This window comes from Mauremys mutica, chromosome 4, assembly GCF_020497125.1.
Source record: "Mauremys mutica isolate MM-2020 ecotype Southern chromosome 4, ASM2049712v1, whole genome shotgun sequence".
Taxonomy (NCBI): Eukaryota; Metazoa; Chordata; order Testudines; family Geoemydidae; genus Mauremys; species Mauremys mutica.
Genome location: NC_059075.1, coordinates 149,567,019 through 149,588,659, shown reverse-complemented (window position 1 = coordinate 149,588,659; position 21,641 = coordinate 149,567,019). Strand labels below are relative to the sequence as shown.

Here is a 21,641-nt window from a genome sequence, read left to right as displayed (position 1 = left end):
CACCACAGGGGTTAAAAGCAATTGTGTTTAATGTTTGATTTGCCCTGAAGACTTGGGATGCATTCATGGCCAGTACAGTACAGCTACTGGAAAAGTCTGTTTACGTGCCTGGGGATGGAGCAGGAATCCTCCAGGGAGATTGCCATTTGCACCCTGAGTTGGGGGTGGGGGATGGAAAATGATCCCCCGACTCCGGATTTTTAATCCCCAGGTTAAAAGGAGCCAATAATGTAACCACAGAGATTTTTCTTTAAAAATTCCTGACAGCAAAATAAAAACAACAATAAAATGGGCTCCCCCGTTACTTTATCGCCCCTGCTCCCGCCACCAGCAAGACGGCACGAAACTCCCAACTCATGGGAGGAACTATTTCCCTTTTGGGAGGAGCTCACGGTGCATAAAATGCCAAAGGTTCAAAACTGACCTGTTTAATTTTGTTCCTCTATATTTTTAAATTCGGACCCTTTAAAAGTTTTCTCTTCTTTTTAGCAACAGGGGGAGTATTTATATTAGGGATCCCTCCCCCCTTTCCAGCTGAAAATGGGCCCTGCCAAAGTGGCAGTTATGGCAGTTGAACTGACCCTTCCCCCACCCCAACTGCCCACCTGAGATGGCAAATGGGAAAGGGGCTCAGAAGCCGTGGTCAGGCCTGGCCTGGGGGGACTTTAATCCCTTCAGTCTCTGGCCGGGTAGAGGTTAATTGGGTCTGTCTGTCCTGCCTCCACTGGGCAAGTGGAGGGGGTGATTCGGGAGCGAGTTAATGGCTCAGGAGGGGGAATCCTCCATCGAGAGGGAAACCCCAGGCTGGTCAAGATTGCTGATCCCCCTCCCCCTCTGAGGGGGCAGTTGGGGGTGCGAAAGGGGGTCTGGCCAACTGCCATAACTGCCACTTTGGAAGGTCCCACTCTCCCAGGTGGCAGGGGGTTATCCTTACACAAGCCCCACATCTGTCACTGTGATAAAAATGCCCCTTTGCTAAGGGGAAGAGGGAAAATGAACAGGGTCTGATTGTTCAGAAACCCCAAACCAACATTAAACAGGTGCAATTTCAGCCTTTGCCACTTAATCCCCCTGTGACGTTACACTCCATGTGCTTTCTGAAAATATGCTTCTGAATGGGAATATGACATAACTGGAATATGCTTTATGCTACATATGCCATGTAACATATCGTTGCAAAGGTTACGATCTACTGAATATATTCATCCTATTTGTATGCATGGATCATTTTTATATCTGAAGTTATGAGCATTGGCTCTATTCTTGTATTTTAAGCGTTTGCTGTGAGAAACACATAAGGGAGGTTTGGCCAACCTAATGTGAAGGGACTATTCAAGTAATTGGAAGTACTTGAAAAAGCCACATCCGCTGAGCTAACATATAAACAATGGCCTTGGCCTGCAAAAAGCTGATTCATTCATGGACATAGGACTTGCCCATGTGGCTACAAACTCCCTCTTGCTGCTGTGATTTTGCACAGAAGAACAAAGGGGTTTCTCCCCCAAGAATGAGAATACAAAAGGTCCTGGAAGCCTCTCCATTTTGTCTTCAGCTGGCTCAAGAGGCTGCCAGTTAGGAGAACACCCCTGTTTATCACCCGAGATGTAAGCTGGAACTAACAAGGACTGTACCAGAGAAAAGGATTGGGCCCAGGCTAGGAAATAATCCAGTCTCTGCAACGTTTACTGGAACATCTTTGAGGGTGAGATATTACCTGTAACTAGATCCTCAGTGTATTAAGTTAGCCTTGTGTATTTTGATTTATTTTACTTAGTAACTTACCTCGTTCTGTTATTAGAAACCACTTAAATCCTACTTTATATAGTTAATAAAATCACTTTTGTTTATTAATAAACGCAGAGTAACTGATTAATACCTGGGGGAGCAAACAGCTGTGCATATCTATCAGTTTTATAGGGGGCAGTCAATTTACTAATTTACCCTGTATAAACTTTATACACAGTAAAATGGATTTATTTGGGGTTTGGATCCCATTAGGGTCTGGGTGCTGAGGACAGGTAACTCGCTGGGCTGTTTTCAGTGAAGCCTGCAGCTTTGGGGGCATGGCCCAGACCCTGGGTCGGTGTTGGGTGTGTCTGGCTCACAAGACAGAAGTCTGGGGGGCCCAGGCTGCAGCGAAAACTGACTCAGAGGCAATTCCTGCACATCAGATGACTGTCCCAAGGAGATCGCTGTGACCCAACCATACTGATAAACTGACCCTGGAGCCCATGCTGATCACTTAGCAACTGTCACACGAGACCAGATAACACACCAAGAGAGTCTGTCTGCTTGGGAAATTGCCAAAGGTGGTTGAGGGGAGGGATGGGGATGGCACTCAGGGAATAGGGGTGGAGTATGGTTTCAGGTTGTCTCCACTGTATTGCAGGAGAATTTCAGCTTTCATTACAAGTTTCTAACCCTCATGGTAGCAGCGAAAACCTTGAAAACATGAAACCAGTGCACCCTGACAACTCAAAAACCTAAAGCGAGTAAAAACCTTCAACTTTCATTTTTTTAGAACAGTCTCATGAGTTTTAACCATTTGGGGCTGGCAAACTGTTTAGCTAACATGTACTCCTCAGGCAGGTTAGTCATAGTACAGGTCAGGTTCACCAGCAGGAGAGAGAGGCACAATAACTCCTATCTGCTTTGGGGTTTGATAGTGAGTCAAGATGTCAGATAACCAGACTCAACAGATGCATTGATTGGAAGTGAAGTCGGTATAATTGTGACTTCAATCACGGTTCCATCTGGAACGTTGAACAGCTGTGTCCCCCGTTCTCCAGCCAGCGGTGCCTTTTACACTGCTTAGCTGTGACAGCAACCACTTCTGGCCTGCTCTCACAGCCTCCAGCATGTGAATTACTCCCAGCAATACTACGAGAGTCCTATAGCCAGTGACTCCTGAATTACACTGCAGAGCAACACCAACAAATTCCTAGTTCCAGACCCTCTTCCAGAAATGTACAACATGTGCTGTCCAGCCTTCTCCTGATGCCACGAGCAGAGAGAAAGAGAAGACGATTTGGGGGCACCTCTTCCCCTTTGTTTATAGTTCATTCTCTTCTGAAAGAATCATCCCCAGCCGAGTTTTAAGATACATAAGGTCTGTCTAGACCAGGGGTCTCAAACACACGGCCCACGGGGCTATTTCCTGTGGCCCATCAAGCTTCCCTTCCTCTGCTCCCCCTCTCCCCAGTATGCTGCGTCCCCACTCCTCTACCTACCTGCAGGCACTTCCTGCCACCAAACAGCTGGTTGGTGGAGCTTAGCACTTTCCAAGGGGGCGGGGGGAGCCGCACGCTCAGGGGAGGAGGCAGTGAAGAGGTGGGGCAGGGGCGGGGATTTGGGAATGGGGTTGGAATGGGGGCAGGGAAGGAGTGGAAAGAGGCAGGGTAGAGGCAGGGCCTCATGGAAGAGGTGGGGGTGGGGGTGTCAGCCATGTGGCCCTCCGGCCAATGTATTAGTCCTCATATGGCTCTCCTGGTGATTTGAGTTTAAGATCCTGGGTCTAGATGGAAATCTTAAGCTGTTCCTTTAATAAAATGCAGATTTCTCACTCACAACCTTTCCCCTACCCAAATAACAGCCACTTAACCAGGTGATAGTCCATTAGATTTTGCTGATATTTGGCTGAGGGGTCAGTTTGCCTTTTTGTCTCTGAGGAATTGGTCTGTGGGTTTTCTCCAGACCTGCGACATGTCTAAGTAACATCTCATGGTAATGTAGATAAATCTCTGTGTTAAGCATCTTCACATAACTTTCATATGATTTTGTATTATGCCTCTTTGTATAACCCTATATTAAACTATTTTGTATAACCCTGTATTAAGCTATTTTCATACAACTTTGTATCACATCCTTTGATATAGGAACTTTGTAACAGATCCCTATGTAGAAAAACTTAAGAAAACTTTGGATAGTTAAAGTAGAAGAAAAATGTCTTTTTGCTAGGAGTAGAATAAGATCTCCCCCACCCACTCCCTTAATCAATTGCCCTGTTGAATAAACAAAGTGTGAATGAGCAAGGTGTGGAAGGCAGCACCTCCAGACAGTTGCAACCCTTGGAGAGGGGATGGAAGCCAGACCCAAGGCCAATAAAACGTGTCAAGTGGGCTCATTAAAGAAAAGCAGACATACTGACGGCCTCAGGGGTTAGAAGCAAGCACCTTCTTTTAGAAACACCCTCTTTGCAGCACTGGGACAACACCCAGAAGAAGGACAAAGGACCAACAGACACAGATTTTGAATCTGGTACAGATTTGCATGAAAGGGAAGCTGCTATAAATGTGAGGTGTCTAGCAAAGGACCCTGAGTCTCGTCTTGTCAACATGGGAGCATTGATCCGGATCAGCAGAAGCCTGGCTCCAGCCCCTCCCCCATCTAACTCACCTGGCCAGTGCATTTTGGGGGGCAACTAATTGGTAACAACAAGACAGAATGTGCTTGTGTGTGAGTGCATGAGTGTAATATATATATCATATGCATATGATAGTGTTAATTAATACAGATATTACTAATAAATGTGGTGTTTTGCCTTATTCCCCCTGAAAAGATCCTGTACAGTACTTTAAGTACAACAGTAGAATCATAACTTTACATAGAATGTTGCCTCCCATATTGAAACAGGACAATAATGTTCAGCACATTATGAGTTTTCAAATGATACTTCAAAAGGCTTACTTTGTACAAAATTGATCATTATCCTGATAAGGGGTGAACATAGAGGTAGACTGTCACAGTAATACAGAAAGGTTAGTATGTATCCACGCTGGGGAAATATTTTGCAGCACATACGTCTTTACTCTGTTCCAAACTCTAAGCTAATTTTTGATCATATTTGTATTCTCCTGATTTATAAGACAGAACATTCCAGATTCCACAGACCTTAAACACCTTTTCTTATTTAATTATGCACACAACAGTTTATCTGGCAGTAAACCATAGCACATTCATTCATTCATTCATTCATGCCCGTCACCCCAACCGGGGTATGGGCCGCCAACCACAGATCTCCATAGTCTTCTATCCTGGGCCATTCGCTCTAGCTGGTTCCAGGTATAGCCCATTTTTTTGCTATCAACCTGAAGGTCGCGTCGCCAGGTATTTCTTGGGCGGCCTCTTTTCCGCTTGCCTTGGGGGTTCCACTGCAGTGCCTGTCTGGTGATGTTGGTTGGCTGCTTGCGTAGTGTATGTCCTATCCAGCCCCACCTTCTCCTTCTAATTTCTTCCTCTGCTGGGAGTTGATGGGTCCTCTCCAAGAGGTGGATGTTACTGATGGTGTCTGGCCAGCGGATCTGGAGAATCCTTCTGAGGCAGCTATTAATGAAGGTCTGGATCTTCCTGGTGGTTGTTTTGGTTGTCCTCCAGGTTTGCACCAACTGTACCTAACACACCTAACAAACTGTACCTAACACACAGTTCTTATTTGGCAAACCTTAACAGAGTGTACATCTTGCATCTGACTGATGTCACGTATGCAATGAACAAAGGTTAGAACAATTCAACTACTAGTACATTTGTACAATAAATCTTAGAATGAGCACTGAGTATTCTGAATGATTTTAACTAGTTTACAGTTCCAACACCCCCATTTCTTGAGTAGAAATAATGGTTAAGAGCAGATTACAACTCGGCTGAACTACAGCTGGCATAACCAGCTCCAGAAAGGAAGGCAAGATGGGTGCTTCTCACCAACATCATCTCCCAAGAGTGACTGGAATGAAACAAAGTCAGCACTACAGGGAAGATTAAAGGTCTTCACTTACACACATGACAGTGCAGCCATTTCAGACTCATATTTCTCTTGTATTATTTTATTCCCTCCAGGAACGATGAGACAACAGTGACAGAAAGTCCCATCTCATCATCACCCTCTGACAGAGAGGAATGGCCACAGATTACTCCAGCTTGAGGAACGGGGAGACAATGCTGCTCAGTTTGATCTGTGGATGTTGCTGGGACTAGTTTCTCTCCCTCTCTATTTCAGTGTCTCGCCTCTCTCTTAGGGTACGTCTACACTACGGGATTATTCCGAATTTACATAAACCGGTTTAATAAAACAGATTGTATAAAATCGAGTGCGCACGGCCACACTAAACACATTAAATCGGTGGTGTGCGTCCACGCTCCGAGGCTAGCGTCAATTTCTGGAGCGTTGCACTGTGGGTAGCTATTCCGTAGCTATCCCATAGTTCCCGCAGCCTCCCCCGCCCCTTGGAATTTCCGGGTTGAGATCCCAGTGCCTGATGGGGCAAAAATCATTGTCGCGGGTGGTTCTGGGTAAATGTCGTCAGTCACTCCTTCCTCTGGGAAAGCAACGGCAGACAAGCATTTCGCGCCTTTTTTCCCTGGATTGCCCTGGCAGATGCCATAGCATGGCAATCATGGAGCCTGTTTTGCCTTTTGTGACTGTCACCGTATGTGTACTAGATGCCGCTCACAGAGGCGATTCAGCAGCGCTACACAGCAGCATGCTTTTGCTTTTGCATGACAGCAGAGATGGTTACCAGCCATACTGTACCATCTACCATACCATAAATTGGTAATAAGATGATCATGGTTACCAGTCCTTTTGCACTGCACCATTTGCTGCTGTCATAAGAGCCCCTGGCTGAGATCAGCCAGGGGCGCAAAAGCCAAAATTGGGAATGACTCCCTGAGTCAATCCCTCCTTTTTGGTATCTAAAAATAGAATCAGTCCTGCCTAGAATATGGGCAAGTGTACTAGAGAAACACTGTATTATAGAACCAGAGAGCACAGCTGCTCTGTGTCAGATCCCGCAGAAATTATGAGCTGTATGCTATTCACAGGGGGTGCTCCTGCAACAACCCCACCTGTTGATTCCGTTCTTCCCCCAGTCTTCCTGGGCTACCGTAGCATTGTCCCCCCACTTGTGTGATGAAGTAATAAAGAATGCAGGAATAAGACACAGTGACTTGTTAGTGAGAAATGAGTGGAAGGCAGCCTCCAGCTGCTATGATAGTCCAGACAGGACATTAAGCAGTGTGGAGGAGAGGAGCCCAGCATCCCGCTGCTAGTCCAGGGGCAATTGAATCTTTTTTTTACACATGAAGGGTGGGGGCTGATGGAGCTCAGCCCCCTGTTGCTATGATGAGGACGGTTACCAGCCATACTGCACCATCTACCAGGAAAAATTAGGGCTAGGCGCCCTTGATCGAACTCACGGATGCTAGTCGGCATGGTTACCAGTCCTTTTGCACTGCCCCATGTGCCAATAGGCTGATGATGAGGACGGGTACCAGTCATATTGCACCATCAGCCACCCATGGCGGGGGGGGGGGGGGAAGCAAGGATGTTGGTGTTGAGTGCTGCAGCATCGTGTCTATCTGCAGCATTCAGTAAAGATAGGGTGACATGTAAAAGAGTCAAGAGAGGATTGTTTTCCCTTTCACTTCTGGGGGTGGGTGGGGGGGTGCGTAAATTGCCGAGCTATGCCCTGAACCACCGTGGACATTGTGTTTGACCCTAGAAGCATTTGGAGCTCAGCCAAGAATGCAAATGCTTTTCAGAGACTGCAAGAACTGTGGGATAGCTTGAGTCCTCCAGTCCATGAGCGTCCATTTGATTCTTTGGCTTTCCGTTACGCATGTCACGCAGCAGTGCGCTGAGTCCCTGCTATGGCGTCTGTCTGGAGATTTTTTAAAAATGATTTTGAATTTCGTCTTCTGTAACGGAGCGCTGATAGAACAGATTTGCCTGCCCTTACTGCGATCACATCCGCATGGTCCATGCTGGAGCTCTTTCTTTATTTTGATTTTTAACTGCCTCGCCACACGTGCTGATTGGAGCTCCACGCTGGGCAAACAGGAAATATTCAAAAGTTCGCGGGGCTTTTCCTGTCTACCTGGCCACTGCATCCGAGTTCAGACTGCTGTCCAGAGCGGTCAGTGGTGCACTGTGGGATACCACCCGGAGGCCAATACCATCGATCTGTGGCCACACTAACCCTAATCCGATATGGTAATATCGATACTAGCGCTACTCCTCTCGTTAGGGAGGCGTACAGAAACCGGTTTAAAGAGCCCTTTATATCGATGTGGACGGGTGTGGCGTTAAATCGGTTTTACGCTCCTTAAACCGGTTAAAACACGTAGTGTAGACCAGGCTTTAGCTGCAGCCCATAATGCCCACAATAGAATGTTTCAGTACCTCTAGGGATAAATGCTCCCATCTCCAGGACTAAAATTATTTTAACAAACCCAGCACCTAAACTCGTGTCTGCTTAGTGAAGAGGTGGGAACATTTCAGAGTGGGAGCAAGTTCTCCCTCTTTTACAGGTTTTGGGAACAGGGTGAAGTGAGAGAATGAAGAGGTTCCCTCCATCGAGCACCAGGGTCAGGGTCTCTATTCTGAGTGGGTGCTCTGGTGTTTAGTAAGATATGCTGAGCGAGCAAAGCGCTTCCCACACTGAGCGCAGGAATATGGTTGCTCTCCTGGGTGGGTTCTATGATGCTGAGTAAGAGATGATGAACGAGCAAAGCGCTTCCCACACTGAATGCAGGAATATGGTCGCTCTCCTGAATGGGTTTTCAGATGTTCAGTGAGAGATGACGAGTGAGCAAAGCACTTCCCACACTGAGTGCAGGGATAGGGTCGCTCTCCTGAATGGATTCTCTGGTGGTTGGTGAGGCCTGACAATTGGGTGAAGCTTCTCCCACACTCAGTGCAGCAATAGGGTTTCTCTCCAGTGTGGATTCTCTGATGGCTCTTGAGATGATGTATATAGACAAAGCCTTTTCCACAGTCAGTGCAGCGATGGAGTTTCCCAGTGTGGACTCGTTGGTGTCTAGAGAGACTTCCGGGATGAAGGAATTTTCTCCCACACTCAGTACAGGGATGGAGTCTCCCCGGAGTATGGGTTTCCTGGTGTCTCCTGAGACTTTGAAGGAGACTGAATTTTTTCCCACACTCAGCACAGCAATGGGGCTGCTCCCCAGTGTGGATCCTCTGATGTCTGATCAGATGTTCTCGTAGGCAGAACTTTTTCCCACACTCATGGCACAAGAAGGGTCTCTCTTTGCTGTGGATTTTCTGGTGTCTAGTAAGATTTGCTGCAACTTTGAAGCCTTTCCCACATTGGTTACAGCGATGGGGTCTCTGTTCTGAGTGAGTGGTCCGGTGCTTACGAAATGTTGACGAATCCATAAATTGCTTTCCACAGTCAGCACAGGCATAGGGTCTCTCTCCTGAGTGGATTCTTTTGTGGACAGTAAGACCTATTATATGGAAGAATCTTTTTCCACACTCAGCACAGCAATAGGGTCTCTCTCCCGTATGTACTCTCCGGTGGGAAGTGAGCTGTGATAACCGGTTGAATATCTTCCCACACTCAGAACAGTGATGGTCTCTCTTCTTTCGGTGAACTTTCCCATGTGCCCTGAACTCCCTCTTCTTCCTAAAGCTCTCCCCACACCTGCTACAGTGATACAGTTCCTGTCGCCTATGAACCATCCAGTGGTGGCTTATCACGTCTCCCTGCACCTTGAATTCTTCCCTGCACACACGGCAGGTATATAGGCTCTTTCTGGACTCAGCTTTTTCCTCTGCAGGAGGCTCTAGAGATGGCCTGGATCTCATCTGATGGCCTCTTGGGGTAGCTGACTCGTTCCTAGTCAGATTTTTCCTCTGCCTTTGTGGCATGCACTGCCTCTTGTGCTGTCTTCTCCACTCAGTTTTCTGGGAATGGTTCTTCCCTGATGTCCCTGGGAAAGGCCTGAGTGGCTCCAGGTAATCAGGCCCTTCCTCAGGTGTCTGCCCCTCAGCTCTGCTCTGGTTCATCACCCCTGCATGGTGGGGAAGAGAATCCAGATGTTATTTCTTGTGCTGCTGACAAAGGGAAACCACTAATATTCCCAGCAGGGGGATGTGCTTGAGAACACTCCACACCCCTCCCTCGGAACAGGGTGACCATTGTCACTTGAGTGCAAGAGGCCAGACTCCCAGGGGCCCCAGTGCTGGGGAAGGAGGAGATGGTCAGTGTCCCATAGGCCCTGCTAATAGTCCCCCAAGTCAATGAACATGAGAATCAGCCCCCACGATTCTCTCCCTACTCTGAGGCCCATGTCACTGGGGAAAACAGCATCACCACGCACCAGCAGTGACACCCCTCTCCCGAGACACACATGGAAAACTCACACTGTGATCCCAACGACTCTGTGTTCTTTGGAAAAATGGGGGAGAGGGAGAGACTGGGGGAATCTGCGTAAGGGGAGAGATGGAGTTTCTAGGGGGATGTGAGGGTGAGGAGCTGTAGCACCTCTCATGTTTGGGCTTCAATCCCTATTGTAATGCTCTGTGAGGGGAGAGTTTGGAGCTGACGAACAATTCCTGAAATGAGCTCTCCAACTCCAACTGGTGGAAAGGACAGAGCTGGTTCCCTACCTGCTCCAGGGGAAGAGCTTTGTGTGAGGAAGAAGCCCAAGGAGCTTTCAATTGCTGGCCAGTCCCTGGTCTCCTCTGCATGTGGAAAATCTGCACCAAGACAAAAGCTCTTTGGCTGACTTCATATGAACCAAATGAGTATCGCTGAGAAAAGCCCTTTCCCCTGCACTGTAAATTACTCATTTATGGTCACTGTTGGACAGTGGGTTCCGCAATGCACAAAAGAAGAAGTTATTTGCAGCTTGATTGTTACTTTGTACTGTAGTAGCACAACTGTGATCATGGTTCAATAGTACCAGGTGCTGCACAAAATTACAAGAGACACCACCCTGATGTTGAAGAGCTTATATACTAAATACATAAAGGGAGGGAGAGAGCCTGAGTCAAAGGAGTAACTTGCTGTTGTAATAACTGGGCTCACAAGTTTACCCTAATTGGCCGTTTAATTGTAAACACTGGGAAAAAGTTTATAAAGTGTTACAATATCCTACAACAATAAGAGTTGATGGGAAAAGGTGCAAAATATAAACAAGACGACAGAATTAGTCCAAATAAAAATGGCCTATAATGCAATTCAAGGGCAGTGATAAAATGATTGCTGTAAACAAGAGAAGTGTGGAACTGGACATTAACGAACCAAAATGAATAAGTTAAAATTTAGGCGTAACTGGAAGAAAAACCAATGAGGAGCTGGGCTATTTTGCCCATTACTTCCTTTTGGGGTTTCTCAAAAGAAAACACTTTTGGGGGGAAGTAAAAGAGCGGAACTGAATGCAACCCTTGCTGATTAAAAAAACAGCATCAGTAGGTGTATGCCAACAACTACTATGGTGAACAATATCGTCATGCTACCACCCTGATCCTGTTTTTGGACCCCAGATCTTCTTCATCCTAACAAGACTGCACCAGAGAGAGGAAGCTGGAGGATATTGCCACCGTTACCAGTTCTGGCTAACTCCCCAAAATCACCTGGAATGTGAGATTTTTGTCCCCCTGTCCCTATTAAATCCTATGAATTCCTTTTCATTCCCCGCCATATTTCTTCTCTTTTTTATGTTTCTCTCTTTGCCTTCTACTAAATAAGAGTCTGCCTTAGCCTGCCAGAACTGCCATAGTTTGCAACCGTTGTGTAAGCCTGTGATCAAAGAGGCAGCCAAACGCATTGTCTAGAACAGACCAACACCAGACAGGATCGAATTTTAATAATATCAACAACAGCTCCAGCCCATTTCAACTAACTGCTTCTCTTTCCCCCAAAAGGACAGTTATTACCATCTTTAATACCATTTCAAAGACTTTCAAACAGAGGCCTTTTGTCTAAAGATTCTCTCCGGGAACAGAGAAATGCAACAAGGGACATTGTCATACCTGACATTTCAAATGCCTTAACTCTTTTTCCTTCTTTTTCTCTATCTTTAATAAAAGAATAGAAACAAAATTCATGGTGTTTTCCATGGTACTGAGCAGGCTACTGTCTCTGTATTCCAAACCCCAAACCTTATTTAACACTCTTTAATGTTGGCCATAACAGTGTCATGTTAACACCTTTGTCTCGTTGTATTAATTCATATAGACAATATGGGCCCAAAGAGACAAATTCAAGACAATATTGTCCAAGATCTGCCAGTGGCAGAATGAGGAATAGAGTCCAGGTCTCCTCACTCCCACAACATGATGTTGCCTCCCAACCAGTCCTGGAGAGTAATAAGGAAAACCGTTATTAATGTCAATTCAGAGCCCAAACAAACCGATGGAACAATGTTGGGTCCCTACAAAACTGGGCCTGAACTTGGAAGGGAAATTCCCAAGTACTGCTCAGCCAATGATTCAGACAGCCAGCGAAGGATTACAAACACTTTGGTGGACAGGATTAGAATTCTAAATGATCCTGACAAACTGGAGAGTTTGTCTAAACTCAACAAGGTGAAATTCAAGAAACAAGTTAAAATTAGTTCACCTAGAAAGGAAAATGAAATGCACAATAGAGAATGGGGAAAACTGGCTTGGCAGCAGTGCAGCAGAAAAAATATGGTGGTTACAATGCATCATGAATTGAATGACAGCCGAAAATGTGATACTGTTCTAAGAAAGCATAACACCATTAGACTAAAAGACTAACATTCCAGGATGTATTGTCACTTTGGTAAAAATGTATCAGGATTCCAGCTGCCTTCAAGCTACTGGTTGGATCCCTCCACATCACTTTAACTCCTTCCTCACCTGGGTGGGTGGCTCTCAGGATGTCTCCATCTTCTGTGAGGCCCTGGACACACAGATCTTCCCCTCGCTCTATGCTGGAGATCACCACTGGCTTGGGGATCTGGATTCCTGCTTAAAGAAAAGCATCACCCCTAAGTAGCAAAAGGTCTGCTGCACTTTGCACAGATGCACATGCAATGTTTGTGCCAATTAGGCTATGAACTAATTTTGAAGGCTAATAGGCAATTGTTTTCCATGGAAACATGAACTGCAGCTTATGGTCAACACTCCTGGTGCCTGACAGTGGCGGGATAAACCACGGCTGTGGTGTGGGTCTTTTATACCAGCGTAGATGAACCCAGTCTGTCTTTCTCCATCACTGTGGTGTTGGCTGGACTTTCATCCTGTAGCCTGCAGAACACATGACCCTTTTCTGCTCATGTGCTCTGTCTGGGGAACTACAAGAGCCAGGATTCTCTTGCATTAAACTGTGGAGCCCTAGTGACCATGGGTGGAAGTGTGTCCTCTTGAAGATATGCAGTGCAGTTGTAGCCCTAACAGTCCCAGGATATTAGAGAGACCAAGTGAATGAGGTGACATCTTTTACTGGACCAACAACTTCTGTTGGTGAGAGAGAGAAGCTTTCCTTTCCCAGACCTGAAGAAGAGCTCTGTGTGGCTCAAAAGCTTGTCTCTCTCACCAACAGAAGTTGGACCAGTAAAAGATATTACCTCACCCACCTGGTCTCCCCACGAACTGGCTGCTCTGCTCAATTAAACATGTCTCTATCCATCCACACCCATACACACCTCCTTCAAACCCCATAGACACCTCTCCACCAAACCACTCATACCAATGCTCCATCTCAGTTACTGTGTCTGGGACCCTGATCTCACAGACACAGTCCTCACCTAACGAGACCAGAGTCTGGTAATTTTCCCACATGACGTGTTTGTAAAGTTGCCTTTGCTCCTCGCCCAGCAGTGCCCACTCCGCTGGGGAGAAATACACGACCACATCCTCAAACGTCACCGACATCTGAAAGGACAAACAACCCAACTCAGCATGGCAAAGTTTACACACTGATAGAAGAACTGGGAGGGCCCAGGGAGGTTTGAAAGTTTGTACCATTACTGTTGGTGCAAGTTTGTTGCAGTGTAAAAAAAGTAAGGGACGGTGTTTTTTGTGTCTGTGACTCACCCCACAGTGGTGGCTCCGGCAGCTGGGCCACCTGCTGTGGGTGTTGTATACTGGCACAAGGAGTTGCACCACTGATCCTCTGTCATGATGGGGCAAGTCGGCCAAACTTCAGTGAGTGCTGCTGCAACCCAGACCACCAGATCACAGCCCCACCTACATTTAGCCAGCACACCTGACCCTCTGTCACTGTGCTGGAGGGTTGGGCAGATCAAACGTGGGCAGCACTGCAACCCCTCCAGGCAGGATGCAATGCGCAGCCAGTCCCACTGGACCCTGCTGCAGCCACTATTGCAGGGTGAGAGTGGGGCACTGGAGTGGCATTGTGGGGTGAGTACAGGGGTGGTTCACTCCCCAGTCGCTCCCTCCCTGGGCTTGCCCCCTTTATTGGGCAGGAATTAGGTTTACACTGTTGTAGCCGTGTTGGTCCCAGGATATTAGAGACAAGGTAGGGGAGGTAACATCTCTTATTGGACCAACTTTATTTGTTCTTGAGCTACACAGAGCAGGGTCCTAAAGCCCAGGCTCCAGCAAGAGCCCAAATATCTGCACCGCAGTTAAACTGCCCCTGGGCTGAGCTCCATGAGCCGGTGTCACGAGCTGGCCCAGCCCGGCTGCAGGTTTCAGTTGTCCCCAAACAGCCCCCGGGAGCCCCAGCCGGAGCTGTAGCTGGAGCAGCAGCAGCCCAGGCTGTTCGCTCCGGGGGCTCCGGGTGAATCCCCAACGCGCGGGCCGAGGGGGAGTCACAGAAGGAACCTGCCCCCCCGCGGTACCCGGGGCTCAGTTCAGCCTCCCCCAGCGCCTCCCCCAGCCCGTGTGTGCAGCGGCCCCAGCCTGGCCCCGGCCCCGGGCTCCCGAGCAGGCTGGTCCCGGCCCCGCAGCACAGGCCGGAGGAACCGCCCGACAGGCCCCGCCCCCAGCCCCGGCCGGTGCCCGCTCGGCGGGAGGGGGCAGAGCCCGGCAGCCCCCGCAGCGCCGCCCCGGGAAGGCCCCGCCCGCCCCCAGCAGCGAGCAGGGGGGTCGCTCGGGCTCTCGCGCGCTGGGGCGCGGCCCCTGCCGGGCTCCGCTGCACAAACCGGCCCCCGGGGGGGGCTCCGGGCCCAGGCGCGGTTCGGCTCCGCCCCCAGCAGCTCCCTCCCCAGGCGGCGATTTCCAGCCTCGGCGGCTGCTTCCCTCCCTCCGCGGCCGCCTCCGGCTGCGCCCCCGGGCCCCGCTCACCGCGCCGGGCGCTGGGGCTGCAGCCTGCGGGGGGCTCGCTCCGCACGCGCCGCTCGGGCCGGGCTCGGCCCCCAGGGCTCCGCGGGGCACGAGAAGGGCCCGCCCCGAGCCCGCCCCCCGCAGCAATTACTGGGCGCGTCTAGGCGGGGCGGGACCCGGAGCTCGGCGGGTTTAACCCTCAATCAGCCCGGTCGGGGAGCGAGGGGCGGAGGGAGCCGCTGGGGAGACGCGGGGGAGTCGGTTCCTGGTTGTTGGTGGCTCCCGGTCCGGTCCCTTCGGCAAAGGCGAGAATTGGAGCAATGTTACGGGGGGCTGGGCACCCTGGGTAGGATAGAAACCACTTCCGGCCAGGGGGGCTGCCGCTCCTGCCCCCCCAGCCCCTGAGTTCCAGCCCCGGGTCAAAGAACATTTCTTATTCAGCAGGGGGAGAGACGCCTCTTCAACCATTTCACCAGACTAAATATGGGTTGAGATTCATAACAGTGTCTGTTAGTTAATGAATCGGTTATTTTATAATTATTCAAATCTGGAACTGGGATGTGAGTGGCTGTAAGTAGTTTTCGGGGCATTGTAACTTGTGCCATTAAGGTGAGACATGAACATTCTCAGTGGTGAAACTCCGTGTCTGGGCTACACTCTGCCAAATGTCATACCTGAGTTTCTATTTTGTATCTATTTGATACTAGTAATACCACATGTATGGGGGAAATAAATCAACCAATAGCAATGGTCAACTCAATGGTGGCAGATCCAGATGTAATGTTTTTATATCGTTTATATGGACAATGGTTACAATTTAAGAAGCACTTTACCATAGTTAGCTAATGGTACAAACAGTATTTGGAAAGATCATTAAGTGGTCCGCTGAGACCCCCAGCAATTTTCAAGTGGTCTGTGGAAAAATAAGTTAGACTACAAGAACACTCAAGGTACCTCACTTTATTTTCATTTACTTCCCATTACTTATAGGAGGATGAAGAAAAAAAGAATGAAAAATGGGGGCAGGGGGGAGATAAGAGAGAATTTTCTTTTTCTTGGCTGGGTCCCAAGGAGGGGCCCCAAAATGAAGCTGGACACAAAGCCCCACCACTGGGGCTGACCCCTCAATAGCTCCCCACTCCAGTGACCTCCCATTCCCTGAGCTCCACATGCTGCTGCCCCTACCCCCGTTCCATTCTACCTGGGGCTGACCCCCCCAAGCCCTGCTGCCTGACACCTCGCATCGCCACCCCCTACACACACGTTTCTCCACGCACCAGACTTTTTTGGTAAACTGGGCATTTGTTTCATTTGCTCTTGCCAACTGATCGGTTGGCAAGAGCAAGCGGGATAAATGCCCATTTTTGTCAAAAAAGTCAGGATGGCCAGGACAGAGCTTAAAAAGGGATCTGTCCTGGCCAAACGGGGACGTATGGTCACCCTATCTCCAGGCAAGTGGGTCCTGAGGGAGTCCGGCCAGGGCAGGGGCAGACCCCGGTCTGGCTAATCACACCAGTTCCAAGAGGCCGGAGTGATTCCCCGCCTTGGCAGTGGACCGGCCCCGGCTGTGCTGCCAGCTCAGCCTGGCAGACGCCATCACCTTCCAGCAGGGCCGGTGACTGTGGCCAGGGGGGAGGGTGTGAGGGAGTGGGTCTCTGGAGGTGTGTGTTTGGGCTGCTGGCCAGTGGGGAGTCTCTTGGGGGGCAGTGGGGGGAGGTCTGTGTGTTAGGATGCTGGGCAGCGGGGGGTCTGAATAGGGGGCTGTGTAGTTGTGGTGGTGGACTGTGGGGAAGTGAATTGGGCAGTAGTGGTGTGGCTGTGTGTGGGGTGCTGGGCAGGGGTGGTGGAGGGTCTGCTGTACATAGCAGTTCCAGGGGAGGCTGAGAATAGGGAATTGGGCCCAATTATTACATCAGCAAGTTACTCCTTTGACTCAGGTTCTCTCCCAGGTTCCCTCCAGCATGTAAATTACTCCCAGCAATACTGTCCTATAGCCAGTGGCTCCTGAATTACACTGCAGAGCAACACCAGCAAATTCCTAGTTCCAGACCTTCTCCCAGAAACGTAAACCCTGAACTGTCCAGCCCTCTCCTGGACAATACAAGCTCATATAAAGTCCGTCATTTTATTAATAGAAAATGATGGGCACAAATCCTGTTATCTGGTTTGGAGATTCTCAAACCCTTCAATCCAAACCCACTGGCTTAGATGAAACAATATTACAAGTTAAGTTCAAGTTAAAACTACAGAGAATTTAAGTGATTTACAAATAATGAGGGATTGTTCATGGAGATTAAAGAAAAAGTCAGAGAGGCCCATGACTCGTCCCTGACTTTTATAAAAATATTCATGATAAAATAGGAAGGGACTGGGCAGCTGTGGAGTGGCTTGGAGCTATGGGGGGGGTTCAGAGCTCCAGGGTCCTCCTGCCACCAGCAGCGGAGGGAAGCTGCAGGGTCGCCCTGCCTCCTCCCCAGCAGTGGGGAGGAGGGAATCCCCCTGCCATCGTTGCAGTGGGGAGCTGTGGTAGTCCGCATGCCCCCCAAGGTGGTTCAGGAGCTGCAGGGTACCCCCCCACCCCGCCTGCAGCAGCTGCTAAAAACTGCGGGATACCCCGCTGCCCATGGTGGCAGAGAGCTTGGGGGCCTGCTGACTCAGGCGGTGGGTGTACGTCACAGCTCCCTGCCGCTATGGGAGGCAATGGGACCCTGCAGCTCCCAGACGCCAGGGCTGAAGTCATGGAGGTCTTTGGAAGTCACGGATTCTGAGACTTTTGCAATTTCTGTGAAAAAAATATAGCCTTAGTTATAGGAAAATAATAGGTAAAACACAACTAATAACTAACTTTACAAGTATCAGAGGGGTAGCCATGTTAGTCTGGATCCGTAAAAGCAGCAAAGAGTCTTGTGGCACCTTATAGACTAACAGACATTTTGGAGCATGAGCTTTCGTGGGTGAATACATGCATCCAACAAAGTGGGTATTCACCCACGAAAGCTCATGCTCCAAAACGTCTGTTAGTCTATAAGGTGCCACAAGACTCTTTGCAGCTTTAACTTTACAAGTTAAATGGATTCAAAGCAAAAGTCTCTCTCACCGCATGTTGTATTAGTTTTATTGGCGGGAATCCTTTCAGCTAGGGACCTTCCCCAAGTGCAGCGCTACTTTCCTTGTCTTTCAGGTGTCACTGATGCCATGAGCAGGAACATTTTGGGGCACCTCTTCCTCTTTCTTATAGTTCATGCTCTTCTGCAAGAATCATCTCCAGCTGAATTTCAGTATCCACATACGTCATTTCGGTATCCATCACCTTTTCCAAGAATGCAACCCCGATGTATGCAGGAGACCCCCTGTATTCTCATTTAGACGACAGAACATTCCAGATTCTGCAAACCATACACACCTTTTATTGTCTAATTATGCACACAGCAGTTTAGCTGGCAGTAGACCATAGCACACAAGTAGCATAAAAACCAAAGATACATGTACACTAACTGTACCTAGCACACAGTTCATATTTGGCAAGCCTTAAGAGAGCATACATCTTGCGTTTGACAGATTCTGCATATATTATGAACAAAGGTTAGAACAATTTAACTACTAGTACATTTGTACAATAAAGCTTAGCATGAGCACAAAGTATTCTGGGAGCTTTTAACTAATTCAGTGCTCTAACACCCCCATTTTTATAATACAATTATTTAAAGCAGATAGCAACTGAGGTGAACTGCATGTGGAATAACCAGCTCCAGAAGAAAGGCAAGTTGGCTGCTTCTCCCCAACATCATCTCCCAAGAGTGACTGGAATGAAACAAAGTCAGCAGTGCAGGGAAGATTGCAGGTCTTCCCCTACACACGACAGTGCAGCCATTTCAGACTCGTATTTCTCTTGTATTATTTTATTCCCTCCAGGAACGATGAGACAACAGTGACAGAAAGTCGCATCTCATCATCAGCCTCCGACAAAGAGGTACGGCCACGGATTTCCCCACTTGACGAACGAGGAGACACTGGCCCGGTACTGTGGCTCAGTTTGATCTGTGGATGTTGCTGGGACTGGTTTCTCTCCCTCTCTATTTAGGATTCTCTCTCTCTCCTGAAACAGTGCTCTCTGGGCTGCCTGTTCCCCACGCAGGATCCCATCTCTGTCCCAGCCCCATGACCACGAGCGGTTTTATACCCGTGTCACACTCTGGGCTGGGACAGCAACTCCACAAGTTATTTATAGAAAACACCGACAACAAGCAGCAAACCTGAGTCCCAGCCGGAAAAGTGGAGCAAAGTTGCCCACAGATTTTCCTGCACTCCTTGCCACTTGGTGTCAAGGCTGAGCTCCAGGTGTATCTCAGTGTTAGGGGTAATCTACACTGGAGGTGCTACAGCTCCCTCTAGTGCTCAAGACACCAAGCTAGCATTCAAGATGCTCTAAGCAGATGGGAGAACTCGCCTGTCAGCATAACACCTCCACCTCTCTGAGAAGCGAAAGCTCTCCCACCAACATAGCTCGGTCTACACCAGCACTTAGGTTGGTCTATTTTACATCTCTCAGGGATGTGGATGAGTGTTCTGATAAGTGATAAGTTCTAGTGTAGACAGGCCCTGGGTGGCATTAAAATGCCACTTACTCATCCAGGGACACAAATTTGATTTAAAAAAAAGGGAGGGGGCATTTTAACAAGAAGTAACTGACATCTCTCATCCCTGCTGTGATAAATAAAGGGGTTGGGGGGTAGCTCTCTTTTATGGACACCCAGCCAGCCAGTTAGCTATAAAGTCCCTCTTGGTGGCTGTTCTTTGCTTGCTTTACCTGTAAAGGGTTAACAAAGTCCCCCAGGTAAAAGAAAGGGAGTGGGCACCTGACCAAAAGATCCAGTGGGAAGGCTAGAACTTTTTAAAATGGGGGAAAAACTTCCTCTGTTGCTGTTCTCCGGGAAAGGGGAACAGGGAGCAGTTATGCTATGAGAAGCTTTAAGCCAGGTATGATCGTAGATCATCAGATCATACTTAGAACTACTTATTTGGAACCCCCAAATGTGTAAGTGAATCAGGAATGTTTAGAAAGACGCAATTAGGTTTATTTCTGTTTTTCTCATGGCTAGTGGACTCCTCTGTGCTAACTCCAGATGCTTTTGTTTGCTTCTAAACTTTAAGCTGAATTTCCCCCCCTCCCCCCAAGCTATTTTGAGTGCTTAATTTTTGGAATTGCTTTACAATCTAGCAAAAGCCTAAGTTCCAGATGTATGTTCTTTCTTTTTGTTTTTAATAAAATTTACCTTTTTTAAGAACAGGATTGGATTTCTGGTGTCCTAAGAGGTTTGTGCATATGTTGTTTAATTACCTGGGGGCAACAGCTAATTTCCTTTGTTTTCTTTCTCAGCTCCTCCCTGGAGGGTGGGTGTGTGTGTGAAAGGGCTTGAGGGTACCCCTGGGAAAGGAATTCCCAACTGTGCCTTCCTGGGTTCCCAGGGGTTTGCATTTGGGTGGTGGCAGCATCTACCCATCCAAGGTCAGAGAGAAGCTGTAACCTTGGGAGTTTAATACAAGCCTGGAGTGACCAGTATTAATTTTTTGAATCCTTGCAGGCCCCCACCTTCTGCACTCGAAGTGCCAGAGTGGGGAATCAGCTTTAACATAAGAACATAAAAACCGCCGTACTGGGTCAGACCAAAGGTCCATCCAGCCCAGTATCCTGTCTACCGACAGTGGCCAATGCCAGGTGCCCCAGAGAGAGTGAACCTAACAGGTAATGATCAAGTGATCTCTCTCCTGCCATCCACCTCCACCCTCTGACAAACAGAGGCTAGGGACACCATTGCTTACCCATCCTGGCTAATAGCCATTAATGGACTTAACCTCCATGAATTTATCCAGTTCTTTTTTAAATGCTGTTATAGTCCTAGCCTTCACAACCTCCTCAGGTAAGGAGTTCCACAAGTTGTCTGTGCGCTGTGTGAAGAAGATCTTCCTTTTATTGGTTTTAAATCTGCTGCCAATTAATTTCATTTGGTGACCCCTAGTTCTTGTATTATGGGAATAAGTAAATAACTTTTCCTTATCTACTTTCTCCACATCTCTCATGATTTTATATACTTCTATCATATCCCCCATTAGTCTCCTCTTTTCCAAGCTGAAAAGTCCTAGCCGCCTTAATCTCTCCTCATATGGGACCCGTTCCAAACCCCTAATCATTTTAGTTGCCCTTCTCTGAACCTTTTCTAGTGCCAGTATATCTTTTTTGAGATGAGGAGACCACATCTGTACACATATTCAAGATGTGAGTGTACCATGGATTTATATAAGGGCAATAATATATTCTCAGTCTTATTCTCTATCCCCTTTTTAATGATTCCTAACATCCTGTTTGCTTTTTTGACCGCCTCTGCACACTGCGTGGACATCTTCAGAGAACGATCCACGATGACTCCAAGATCTTTTTCCTGATTTGTTGTGGCTAAATTAGCCACTATCATATGGAATGTATAGTTGGGGTTATTTTTTCCAATGTGCATTACTTTACATTTATCCACATTATATTTCATTTGCCATTTTGTTGCCCAATCACTTAGTTTTGTGAGATCTTTTTGAAGTTCTTCACAATCTGCTTTGGTCTTAACTATCTTGAGCAGTTTAGTATCATCTG

General features: G+C 48.1%; 1 protein-coding gene across 6 annotated transcripts in view; it reads right to left on the bottom strand.

Moving 5' to 3' along the window:
- Positions 1-15,293, bottom strand: part of LOC123368305 (zinc finger protein 883-like) — a 41,247-nt gene extending 25,954 nt beyond the window's left edge. Inside the window, exons 1-5 of one of the 6 annotated variants that reach the window (XM_045013000.1) lie at positions 15,023-15,293; positions 13,519-13,645; positions 12,629-12,739; positions 10,409-10,498; positions 8,027-9,810 (exon numbers count right to left, since the gene is read on the bottom strand). In XM_045013000.1, the coding sequence (XP_044868935.1) occupies positions 8,372-9,810; positions 10,409-10,498; positions 12,629-12,739; positions 13,519-13,645 (1,767 nt within the window). In that variant the 5' untranslated portion in view covers positions 15,023-15,293 and the 3' untranslated portion in view covers positions 8,027-8,371. Of the gene's footprint in view, positions 1-8,026; positions 9,811-10,408; positions 10,499-12,628; positions 12,740-13,518; positions 14,517-15,022 lie in introns of those variants that run through there. The other 5 variants (XM_045012995.1, XM_045012996.1, XM_045012999.1 and 2 more) reach the window with 5 other exon arrangements.
- Between the last annotated feature and the right edge of the window lie 6,348 nt (positions 15,294-21,641).